Consider the following 13,781-nt stretch of genomic DNA (forward strand, 5'->3'; position numbering starts at 1 on the left):
CAGTCTCTCTGTATATTATGTTGTGCTCTGGGAATGAGCTGCAGAAATCTAAAATACAGCACACATTTCAGTGATTTCAGTAGTGTTTTGGATGACTGAGACTACAGGTTAACTGCAAGAAACCATTCATATATGTATTATGCATACAGCTTATTAATCTTTTTGACTTTGATGTTTGAGGAACAGAGGTTACTGGCACTCAAAACCCCTTCAACTTAATTGGAAAAAAATAGAAAGTTGAGAGAGAGAGTTTGCCAATTACAGAGACAAATTGTTGTACTGAACAATAACCTGGCATTATTTTGCAATATATCCATTTTATATGTCTGAAGAGGCAGCAGCATAACGATAATTTCTTTGAATTGAAACACTTTGTAGGAAAGAATACTGTACATAAACTGGAAACATTACAAACACGAGCACAATCTATAATCTGAATGACCGTTTTCATTTCCAGATAGAACAACTCTTGCCGTCTCTCATTACATCATCATCACCATTTATTTATATAGCGTCACTGAATCCGCAGCACTGTACAGAGAACTCATTCACATCAGTCCCTGCCCCATTGGAGCTTACAGTCTAAATTCCCAAACACACCCACAGAGACTAGAGTCAATTTTGATAGCAGCCAATTAACCTACCAGTATGTTTTTGGAGTGCGGGAGGAAACCGGAGCACCCGGAGGAAACCCACGCAAACATAAGGAGAACATACAAACTCCTCACAGATAAGGCCATGGTCGGGAATTGAACTCATGACCCCAGCGCTGTGAGACAGAAGTGCTAACCACTGAGCCACCGTGCTGCCCAACAGGCAGCCATTTTGGGGTCTGAACCAATGTGCTGGAAAATCAGGCCTTTTAATTAGCTAGGAACCAGAGCCTTATGAATATTTAGATACAGAGAATGCTCATCTGTGCTGCCCTTAGGAGGAAAGTGATAAACGTGTGACCGGTTATTATAGAACCTGCCCTACCAAATCTGCCTCAGTTTATTTAAACCTGCTTTGGCGCACAAACCAATCCTGGCACCTCTATTGTTTTCGTGCTGCTAACGTTCTTATGGTTGCTGACCTGGCCTGTCCTGTTGTTCTTTTCTGATTTCCACTTGGCACGCTGCAGTTCGCCCATCTACCAGTCCCAGCTCTGTGGACCTGTCCTTTACTTAAGTCTGGCATCAGCTTGTTACACCTGGGGGCAGAGCAGAGGGCCGTGGACTGCCAGCCTACCAGCAATGAACCCGAAACCCCTTTGGTGGGTTCCCTGGGAAATCCGGGGCATCATTAGACTCTGCGCCTCTGGAAAACCATGACATGGACAATGATCTAAAATACCAAACTATCAGTAAAACGAGCGTTGCATACTAAAATCTCAGTCCAAGGAAAAAACTTTATACTCCTTTACCTTGGGTGGAAATAGACTCAGTCCTTGTGTATAAACCCCATCAGATGTAACAAAAAGTTTCAATGAAATTGCGTTCCAATAATGACAAGAGTCTGTAATAAATCACTGTTCCTGGCCTAACCATTTTGGAGTTCCTTTTATGTTTTGGTTTAGTTTGTTGTTCCTTTGCCAACAATGTAGGAAACAATGATTCAGTATTTGTATGCTCCGTATCATGAATATTCTTATCCACAGAGCCGCATTGTTAATTGCTATAGAAGTACATAAAAATTATTCTGGCAACATAGAATGAGATTCTGTTGCAAATGAGTTGTGAGAAGATAGTCAATTCTTAATATAATTCCATCCTATAAAGTACAGATAATTAGGATAGCTACGGAATATGTTGGCGCTATATCAATAAATGATGATGATAGTAGTCCGAGAGTTTTAAATTCAGAGATTGATTCATCTTGGAATGCAAAGTAAAAGCAACTTGCGTTTTTTTTTTAAAACGTGTGAAAATTGCACGCAAGTGCACCCATATTCATTTACAAGCGGATCTAAAGAAACGTTTTTATTTGAATACAGGTATAAGTACACTCTGGATATATGGCACTTCCCATATGCAGACATAGACACAACATTGCAGGATAAGCTCACAATGCATGTGTGTAATGTAAAGTCCCATCAGAACGCATTGAGATAAAAATGTAAATATATTAAAACCTGTTAACAAAAATACATTTAATTTTTTTTTATATATATATGAAATACATATATCAGGATGTTATTGATGCCTACTGTACATAAAATTAATTTCTACAGTTGCTTTTAATTGCAAATACATGTTCTGGCATGCATACCCTGTCATCACTATTAATTGGCACTTACACCAGCCCTGTAGCAAGTGACACGGCTAAAAAACACGTACCTCCGAGATGCCTGGAGCTTGAATCGGACAGATGTACGTGCGTTTAACCTTGGCACCCCTTACTGTACATTGCCTACATGCATACGCCCCTTCCCCGCCCCCGTTCCGTGATTCGTAGGCTGTCAGAGGTGTTATTTGCGTTTGGACATGAATTGGATGCACTTGCGCTCATTGGTGTAAAGTCATCTTCTGAGCACGCACAGAGCAATTTCACGAAAAGTACGACACGCAACAAGACTTATATTCCTTAATGAATCGGGTCCTCTGCGTATAACCTTATTCTATGTGTGGGCAACAGGGTGGCTCAGTGGTTAGCACTTCTGCCTCACAGCACTGGGGTCATGAGTTCGATTCCCAACCATGGTCTTATCTGTGTTTAGTTTGTATGTTCTCCCTGTGTTTGCGTTGGTTTCCTCCGGGTGCTCCAGTTTCCTCCCACACTTTAAAAACATACTAGTAGGTTAATTTGGCTGCTATCAAAATTGACCCTAGTCTGTCTTGTCTGTGTGTGTATGTTAGGGAATTTAGACTGTAAGCCCCAATGGGGCAGGGACTGATGTGAGTGAGTTCTCTGTACAGCGCTGCGGAATTAGTGGCGTTATATAGATAACTGATGATGATGAACTGTCCAAAAGTATTGTCCTCCATTCTATATATGTGGTGCTTTGGCCATAAAAATCATCTATTTTTAATCAAATTTAAATAAGATCATCATCATCTATTTATATAGCGCCACTAATTCCGCAGCGCTGTACAGAGACCATATCAGTCCCTGCCCGATTGGAGCTTACAGTCTAAATTCCTTAACATATACACACACACAGATAGACTAGGGTCAATTTGATAGCAGCCAATTAACCTACCAGTATGTTTTTGGGGTGTGGGAGGAAACCGGAGCACCCGGAGGAAACCCACGCAAACACGGCCATGGTCGGGATTCAAACTCATGACCCCAGTGCTGTGAGGCAGAAGTGCTAACCATTGAGCCACCGTGAATCTAGTCAGGAAGCAAATCTGTGATATCACTGGATCCTAATGAGCTAACTTATCCCACATCCCACAAAATTGCTGCCTACGTTGTGTGTAAGTGACAATCTTTTCAGATTGACCATATTAAGTGCCCAGTTCTCTACGTGTAATGTGTGTGCTGGAAATTTATCTTACATTGTATTCATGAAAACACTGAAAGTATCTCCTCTTGAGCTCAGTGGTATTTAGCTTAGACAAATAACTGAACAATTGTCCTCTGCACCAGTAGTTTTATAAACGTTCTTTGTCCCTGTTGCAGAGCAACAACTGCTCTTCGTTTAAAGTTTGAGGTCTGCAAAGAACTGAAGAACCACATGGAGCTGCTTCCAAAGACTGGGTTCATCCAGACTCAGTCTTCCTTCAGTGTTCAGCTCAAGTTCTTACCCAGGTCAGTGCAAATTAAGATCTCATAATGTACTTAATGTCTCTCGTTTGGGCAGATATAAACAATGTAAATCTATTAGTATTTTAATTTATGACCGTGCTGGTTCCGGATTTCTGATCAATCTTGGTCCATTTCTTCTCCAATCCTTGTAACATAACAAAGCTGATTTAAAGCATTGCTATGTCTAGGGCAAATCTGAACCCAATACCTCTACATGCAAATATTAAACTGCAACCTATAGGCTACAGTGAGTGATTATAATAGGGGCAAATGGGGAAACTGCCCATGGAGCACAGTAGTAGGCTTTGGCGTTACCCAATCTTCAGCTTGCAGCTTTCAGCTGGTCCTCGTGTTCTTACCCACCCAACTTTTGGTCAGGAACATATAAGAGGTCTTCTGGTAAAAAACACACAAAAATAAAAGCGGTAAAGGGTGGGTGGGATCATTAGGAGGGGGACAGATGTTCTAGGAGTTACAGAGAGTGGAACAAGGTATGAGATAAGGGTTGGGTTAGTTTGAGCACCATAGGACTTCCTCCCCACTGCACTCTTGTCTGGTCTCTGCCCCACCCACGTCTGCACTCTTACATCTTACATGGGTCTCCGCTCATACATCGGTGTGTTTAGACAGTCTCCTGTGATAAGAAACTTTTATATTCATGTTTGTTTGTTTCATGTCATGTTTGTGGCTACTTGGACCATTGTACAAGAAGCACACTGAACAGAATAAAGCCACAGCCTGCATAACCCATAGATGACCAATCTGTCCTGGTATCTCTAGACAGCGAGGCTCACCCAACATTATTTATTCATATAACTTAGGGCACTGGAATGTTATATGCTCAATACCAAAATGTGTTTGTGTTTACTTAGTTTTGGAATAATGGGCAAGGGTCTTAGGAGATTTCTTACCATTATACTGGGGCCACTGAAGAGGCAATGTTGGCACTCCAAGGTTTTTTAATCTTTTTCATTACTCCATCGTCTGGAGACCAGGAACCCCCCCGGTAATTTTCAGCATGGGGCTGGTAGAGACAGGTCAGACCTGTGATGGCCAGCGTGGGACCGGTTTCTACTATGACCGGGGCAGCTGAGATTGGCAAACCACCGCTGGATAAATTCTAACATTTCAATATTTGTCAGGTTTCAGATTGAACATGAAACTATGGTAAATGAAAAACACACTAGAGTAAATCCCTCCTTTAAGTATCCTTAAACTTTCCTTACACAGCAATGCAAATAATGCCACCTAGAGGGTTTGATGAGTCACTGCTCTCCCCTCATATGAAAACTATTATAGTTTAGTTCATAACTTTCAAAAGATATAGTTCTCAGAATACAGTTTGTTATTCAGGAAGGACCTTATAGGAGAAAATGTACAATTCCTAATGAAGCCACTGCCAAGCATTGTCGAGATTTATGTGACATAACGTAGTTGATGTATTCTGAAAACTTAACTTCTGCTTACACGTTGCACATTTGTCTATTTACATGATCTATGGCCGTGCTCTCTCCTTACTTTGCAGTTCTTAATGCCAATTTGCAAAGAAAATGTATTGTTCGATAACATAAGGGACCAGTGTTCATTTCAACATCTTGACGCTTCTGTGAAATACTGACTCCATAGATTACTTTGTTTCTTGGCTGCGCCGATCACTCCTCCCCACGTCAGTGCCCAACTTTTTATTTAAAGACTCATTGAGAAGCTTCACATATACAGTATATTTATTGTGATCTGGAGTGTTGTGGAGCTGGTACTTGTGTGAGTAATACAGGCCAGTAAGTGACAGCTCTGCAGCTTTGCAGTGCTCTTTGCTGGTTGCTTTTCCTAAAAACGCTGGATACTCAGAAAATGTAAAGTTTATAGCTTTGTACGAGAAATAAGAGCTGGGTTCCTATCCTGTGTAATTTACAGGCAGGATTTAAGCACTGCACTAACTTATACTGCAGCCTGTCTTCTTCAATGCATTCCAAATGACATGCTTGTTGATGGCTGGTGCAATTAACTGGAGTCCTCCTGTCAAAATATATGTGGCGTTTTACGGCAATTATTTCACTTAATATATAGTTTTTACTTTTCTATTTCTCCTGTCATAATAAATTCGATTTTATGATTTAATAGTATATGAGAATAAATACTTATACTGTGCATAATACGTGCTAGTTGTTGCCTATATATTAACTTTGTCATTTGCATTTTACCTTTTAAGTCTGATCCTGTCGTTTTGGTATTTCCTGCTAATGCCAGTGGATCAAATATCATCATCATCATCATCACCATTTATTTATATAGCACCACTAATTCCGCAGCGCTGTACAGAGAACTCACTCGCATCAGTCCCTGCCCCATTGGGGCCTACAGTCTAAATTCCCTAACACACACACCCACAGACAGACACAGAGACAGAGAGACACACACTAGGGTCAATTTGTTAGCAGCCAATTAACCTACCAGTATGTTTTTTGGGGATTGTGGGAGGAAACCGGAGCACCCGGAGGAAACCCATGCAAACACAGGGAGAATATACAAACTCATGACCCCAGTTCTGTAAGGCAGAAGTGCTAACCACTAGGCCACCGTGCTGCCCCAATATGCAAATAAAATTCCGCAAAATTCTAGGTAGTAGATTTACTAAAACTTTAGCAGTAGCAATAGCAGTAACAACACACTATTCTATGATGTTTTCTCCCATCTTCTGGCTGCATTTCCATGTTTTCTTATTATGGCCATTATAACACACAGAAGGATAAAATTATAGATTGCACAGTATTTATGCATAGCAACAATGTAATTAAACCAATTGTGTTAAGGATACAGATATACGTAATTTGTTATATCTTGTGCTACGGACGAGATGTGTGATTCTGTCTTTGTTCACTTGTATTGATGTAAACATATGATCACATATCCCTGCTTAAGTCCATGCAACACAATAGTATAAGGTAAAGCAAATCATTTGGACAAAAGAAACAGAAGATTCTAAATAAGGGGCATTTAAACATTATCATATATAAATATACACAAATCCTTTATTCTGTATATTATTGTTTTATTATTTTGTTGGGTTGTGGGTGGACGTAGGATGTTTCTTTTTTATTTTATGTCCTGTAAACTAAACATTGTCATACATTGACAAATGAATAATATATATTCCTAGTGAGTCTCGTCTCTCTTCTGACTTCAGGGTTAATTCTGCTTTCGCCTCTGAGCCCCGTGGAGGTCCTATTATTAGAGAGGCTCGGGGTCATAATTAACGAATGTCAATGTCAAGGTGACATATGGATGGAGAGACTGTGCAGTTTGAAGAGCAGCCCCCAAGAAAGAGAACAGCTTGTAAATGTTGGGCTGGCGTATGTGTGTTTAATTAACTTTGGATGCAGGTTGGTTATGTACATCAACATAAGCAGGTGGCAGAATAATCCAAGCCAGAAACATTATTCTTTAGAAATCATTGGTGCAAGTTAAATGTTCTCAAAACCTAAATCAAACCCGAACATTTGTAACCAGGAGAATGTGAGTAATTTATTACTTGTAAAGGGTGCCAGGATGATCCGCAATGCAGTACAGTGAGAAGACAACACAGTAAACAAACTCACATCTGTTTAAACATGATAACACAACAAAAACAAAACCAATGAGAGAATGATAGGAAGGAGGACATAAGAGATTTAGAGGGGAAAATTTGGATTATTTGAATAGGGTTTCATGCTTGAGGTCATCTCACTTGGCACGGTGATTGGGGTTAATGCCTTGTCATTATCTTGTGATCTGTCCAACAGTTTCAGTGGGGGCCAATCTTTGTGGGTTCCATAGCAAAAATATGGTAAATGCCCCCATCTGCTGCCCATTGATTAAATACATGCACATGGGGCTTTGGCTGGGAAGGCGGGCCCTCCTCAGCTGTGTTCCCCATATAAGCTCCACCCCCTACACCCATGTTACGCCTTTCCGGACTTGTGCAGAGAACATCGCTGTATTTTTTCATGAAGTGAATCACGTATATGTGTTCTATATACATTCTTATGGCTTGTTTCCACATGTAACACCAACCATTTCATCAGTTTGGGGACAGAATAGGGATATTTCTTTTTATTTGCATTTGCATCAAACTGTGCAATTGGCTGTTACTAATTCCAAGTAGTCAACATATGTCACTATTTGCACTTCTTTTCTTTAACCCCTTTTTCTAGAATCCACACTAACTGATTCTCTTTAGGACCGTGAGATTATACATAATAAAGTACCGACGGTATTTACCGTGCCAGGGGTGCTGTTGGAGCACTGACCAAGACCCCCCTCCTGTGCAATGACTTTTTCTTATTCAAAGGCAACCTAATGCTGCCAGAGAAGGAGGAACTGCTATGCGCATGTGCGGCTAACAACGGCGTATGTGCATAGCAGCTTCACCAGCTAGGGATCCAGCAAAACTGGATAGGCCGGATCCCATGTTTAAAGCAAGTAAGACCAGCTTACTCCACAAGACCTCTGAAGACGTTCTGTGGTATCTAGCACCAAGACGTTAGCAGTAGATCATGACCTGTAAGTTGCGAGGTGGGACCTCCATGGCTCTGACTTGTTTTTCCACCACATCCCACAGATGCTCAAACGGATTGAGATCCGAGGAATTTGGAGGCCAAGTCCATGCCTTGAACTCTTTGTCATGGTCCTCCAAACCATTCCTGAACAATTTTTGCAGTGCATCCAGGTGCCATCTCTTCCCTAGATAACCGTCGCACACGCGCCCGGCGGGCCACGTGATGTAAAAGAAAATGTGATTCATCAGACCAGGCCTCCTTCTTCCATTGCTCTAGGGTCCAGTTATGGCAGTCACATGCCCATTGTAGGTGCTTTCAACAGTGAACAGGGCTCAATATGGACCTGTCTTCGACTGCGAAACCCCATACGCAGTAAGATTCCATGCACTTTGTTTTCTTACACCTTTCTATTATAGCCAGCATTACATTTTTCAGCAATTTGTGCTACAGTAGCTCTTCTATGGGATTGGACCAGACAGGCTAGCATTCACTCTACACGAGCATCAGTGAGCCTTGGGCGGCCATGGCCCTGTTGCCAGTACAGGGTTGTCCTTCCTTGGACGACTTTTGATAGGTACTAACAACTGCATATCGGGAACACCCACAATACGTTTTGGAGATGCTCTGACCCAGTCGTCTGGCCATCTCAATTTAGTCCTTGTCAGAGTCGCTCTGAACCTTACACTTGCTCATATTTTCTGCTTCCTACATGTCAACTTTAAGAAATGACTATTCACTTGCTGCCTAATATATCACACCCTTTGGTAGGTGCCATTGTAACAAGATAATAAATGTTACTCACTTTGACTAAAGTTATTGGTGGCTTTTTACTTTACATTACTGTTTTGCTGGAATATTGTTACTACTACGGTTGGGGAGGGGGGGGTTAAATATTAATTTTGCATGTTTTATATGTTGAATATTTCTTCCTGTGTCACAAAGTGATGGTAACATCTGTAAATGTGATATTTGATGGAATCTACTGCATATACCTTGTTGTTGCTGTCTGTGGAAACCTCTGCATAGACAGCAGTAACAAGTACAGGCTATAGGATGTAAATAAATTATTCTGAATAAATCTGATAATCTTGTTTGAGAATCCTGATAATTAGACGTGATATATACAAATCATCAAATATATAACATATTGGGCATTTTGTTTTCCAGGCACACCCTTTCTGAAGATGCCAGTTCATATTTTGATAAGGAGACTGGAGTATTGGAGGTCCCGATGACAATATCAGTAGTTGATCAGGTCAGTTTAAATAATTGGAATAAGAAACTTTGTATTCATAAAAGAACATTGAATAATAAAATCAGGTGAGATAAAACAATTGTTTATACATGTTTGGTCCTATTTATTTTCCTGTTTGGGAAAAGCGGCAAATGAGACACTGCTGATCGCAAAGAAGAGTGACTTAGAGCCAATCAGGAGCCAAGCTCATACATGGAATGATGCAATGTATAATAGTACCTGCTCTCCAAAACAGCAACATCCTGTCTCGGAGGCTATTCACTGCTCCCCGTATTCTGACATACACACTACAAGCTGCTGTATTTTCACTCCATGATTTACACTTTGTACCCACCTGTCCTGTGCCAGCTCTGACCTTTATGTTGCCAGCTCTCCAAAAGCCTTCATCCTGATCATTACTGGACTAACTATCGTCATTAAAAACTACCGCCTGCAACCACGAGCTAAATGATTAAAGAGGGAAGTCCACAGGACTCTCCTTCACCAATCACAAGCGTGGAACTGTGGAAATGAATGAGTGTATGGGTGGCTGTAAAAATGTTTATGTCCAATGGAGAAGAGGAAAAGGGTAATAGAAGGCGCTCAGTTACAATATTCTATAACTTTTACCATGTGCATGTCCAAGTCCAAGCTTCCCGTTCCATCAAGCCCGCTCATGCATGCCCAGATAAGCAGTAAGACGACCACTGCTGGTCAGTGTCAACTTTCTTTTTTCAGCTGCCCTGGTGACATTTTTTGGATAAATTACAGTGAGTGATCGAAAATCTTCATAATGGAGGGTTCTTACTAAATAGAGCCTTTAATGAGGGTGTGAATGATATGTGCAATGTAGGGTTTAGTATATTTTGGGCAGGGTACATTATGCAACGTACCAAGCATAGATAATAGATCCCATACCAGTAATTATTTCTTTGTTTTCAGACCCGACTTGTTCCGTTCACTGTTCACGCGGTTGTGACCTCATCAGATATAGAAATCAGCCCAAACGAAGTGGACTTTGAGCACTGTACAATCTTCGAAGCCGTTCAGACTTCCATTCACCTAACCAACAAGTCTATATTGCCCCAAGAATTTGGTTTTGTGGGAATCCCAGAGGTATTCTCGTTGATGTTGATTTTTAGATAATTAAATAATGACTGTATTTATCAAGCAGTTCTTTAAACAATTTAATCGACACAAGATATATTGGACATTTTAATGAATCCTGAAAATGGTAGTGTGCCGATGCTGGAGCCTCTGACATTAAACTACTTTGGGGGTATATTTACTAAAACTGCGGGTTTGAAAAGTGGAGCTGTTGCCTATAGCAACCAATCAGATTCTAGTTATCATTTATTTAGTACATTCTACAAAATGACAGCTAGAATCTGATTGGTTGCTATAGACAACATCTCCACTTTTTCAAACCTGCATTTTATCCAAACAATTACTTAGTAATCACAGGGCCGTCCATTGTAAAATTGGAAATGCAGTAGTAAGGATGACTTTGATGAAGTTGTAATGACATGTGTACATTGCTTTAAGCAACAATATTGCAGATCTGTATTTACTAAACACATACTCCACATAATAAACATATAACATAGCTTTAAACACACTAACACCTATTTATGAACATGTAAAAGCTGCTTTGTGATGTCACATTGCTATTCTTGCCCAAATGGATGGATGAGATTTGATTGTTTAATAATAAGGCACATTTGGGGGTGTTCCCTGTTTTACAGGAGGGTATTCAGTATTTTTCTATATGTTGAGCCCAATTCTTTCAATAGAATGTGTTTTGTACCTACCAGCTGCACTTTATATGGGTATGTGCATTTTCAGGTGAATTTCATCCATAGCAATATCAACATTCAAAAATGTAACGGTAACATAGGTAATAAGACAGACCTGATGTCCCCTCACTCTCATGATTAATTTGAGATACCAATAAGGCTACACTGAGCAGTATTTCAAGACCGAAATTAAAAAGTTGAAATTAATGAAGGGGGTGGCCCTAAAATTGTAGGACATTGCAGCGATATTTCCAGATCTATCTGCAAAAGTACTTCTATGTGTGTGGGCCTAAAACTATCTTTGCTGATGAATGTTTAGAATGATCCATTAGCTCATCAGCCTGTGTCAGTATGTGTCGTAAAGTCATCGGCCAATTGGAAACATTAAAATCCATTTATTCAGCCTGCCTACCAAATAATAGAATATGCCCAATTTGACTGTAATGGGTAAAGCCAAATTAGATAAAGATCCAGTCATTCTGTATTTTTAGGCCGATCTTCTGTATTTCCATATGTGTGGCTAGTTTTACAGTACGTAAAGGACCACTAAACCCAAAAACTACCATTTTAAATACCGATTTAAACTCTGAAGATGAAATACATTGTTCACCGTTAACCTGATATTCCACTGAAGCTCTATTTTTTTAAAGTATTACCTCCCCATTCCTATACAGACAGCTGTGCTTCTCCCACATTTATGTCCTAATCAGGGACAGGCTGGGCTAGGGGCACCTGACTCCCGGGCCAGTCTCATAGTGGGCTACCTTGGGCTGGGTCACTGGCCCACCTGCATTTTTTCCTTTAAAATGTTCCTAATAGGCTACTGAGTTGAGTCTTGCCCACAGAGCTAAAATTTGCCAGCCCTGGTCCTAATGGGATCTAATGTAGGTCAAAAGTTCAGGATACAGTCATATCAGCCTGTTAGATAACTGCCCCTGCATATCTATCAACCAATCCAAACAGTACATTTCTGCAAAACATGTCTGTCAGTCACTCTGTGTCTGCTTTGTTAGAGACGCACCTCCCCCCTAACATGGCAGCATGCTGCAGAGGGGTAAAAGAGCATGGTGAACACATTTATCTAACTATAAACACTCCGGTTACTTCATGTTTATTAGTAAGCTCAGTAATACATATTTGTCAAATAGTGACTTTATTTGCTCTTTAAAGCACAAAGCTGTGATCCATAGGCTTATTTCAATAGCAAATACAATAGAATGTATAACATTTAACACCTGTCAGTTTATACAGATCACATCACTTTAACAGTAAAGCCTTTTTAAATGGTAAAAATATTTTTAGCATATTCCTATTTGGTTTAATTATGTCCACTATTCAAGATGGGCCCTTTTGCTTTATCTGGAACATCATAGTGCTATATATACTGTCATGGCCAAAGGATTTGAGAATGACACAAATATTATTTTTCACAAAGTCTGCTGCCTCAGTATTTATGATGGCAATTTGCATATACTCCAAAATGTCATCAGATGAATTGCAATTAATTTCAAAGTCCCTCTTTGCCATGACAATGACCTTTATCCCAAAAACAACATTTCCACTGATTTCGGCCCTGCCATAAAAGGACCATCTGACATGAGGTCAGTGATTCTCTCGTTAACACAGGTGAGTGTTGATGAAGACAAGGCTGGAGATCACTCTGTCATGCTGATTGAGTTAGAATAACAGACTGGAAGCTTTAAAAGGAGGGTGGTGCTTGAAATCCTTGTTCTTCCTCTGTTAACCATGGTTATCTGCAAGGAAACACGTGCAGTCATCATTACTTTGCACATAAAGGGCTTCACAGGCAACAATATTGCTGCTATTAAGATTGCATCTAAATCAACCATTTATCAGATCATCAAGAACTTCAAAAAGAGAGGAACGCCAAGAACGTCCAGCAAACGCCAGGACTGTATCCTAAAGTTGATTCAGCTGTGGGATCGGGGCACCACCAGTGCAGAGCTTGCTCAGGAATGGCAGCAGGCAGGTGTGAGTGCATCTGCACGCACAGTGAGGCGAAGACTTTTGGACGATGGCCTGGTGTATAGACGCCACCTATCTCCAGGAAAAACATCAGGGACAGACTGATATTCTGCAAAAGGTACAGGGAGTGGACTGCTTAGGACTGGGGTAAAGTAATTTTCTCTGATGAATCCCCTTTCAGATTGTTTGGGGCATCTGGAAAAACGCTTGTCTGGAGAAGGAAAGGTGAGCGCTACCATCAGTACTGTGTCATGCCAACAGTAAAACATCCTGAGACCATTCATGTGTGGAGTTGCTTCTCAGCCAAGGGAGTGGACTCACTTACAATTTTGCCTAAGAACACAGCCATGAATAAAGAATGGTACCAAAACATCCTCCAAGAGCAACTTCTCCCAACTATCCAAGAACAGTTTGGTGACAAACAATGCCTTTTCCAGCATGATGGAGCACCTTGCCATAAGCCAAAAGTGATAACTAAGTGGCTCGGGGATCAAAACA

The 13,781-nt window shown here is 40.6% G+C and overlaps 1 protein-coding gene across 3 annotated transcripts in view; it reads left to right on the plus strand.

Annotated features, from left to right (window-relative positions):
* Positions 1-13,781, plus strand: part of CFAP74 (cilia and flagella associated protein 74) — a 112,093-nt gene that overhangs the window by 65,910 nt on the left and 32,402 nt on the right. For all 3 annotated transcript variants that reach the window (XM_075189599.1, XM_075189600.1, XM_075189601.1), the window contains exons 22-24: positions 3,607-3,735; positions 9,435-9,522; positions 10,444-10,617. In XM_075189599.1, coding sequence (XP_075045700.1) covers positions 3,607-3,735; positions 9,435-9,522; positions 10,444-10,617 — 391 coding nt within the window. The remainder of the gene's footprint in view (positions 1-3,606; positions 3,736-9,434; positions 9,523-10,443; positions 10,618-13,781) is intronic.

The sequence above is a fragment of the Mixophyes fleayi genome, chromosome 11 (genome assembly GCF_038048845.1).
Source record: "Mixophyes fleayi isolate aMixFle1 chromosome 11, aMixFle1.hap1, whole genome shotgun sequence".
Taxonomy (NCBI): Eukaryota; Metazoa; Chordata; class Amphibia; order Anura; family Limnodynastidae; genus Mixophyes; species Mixophyes fleayi.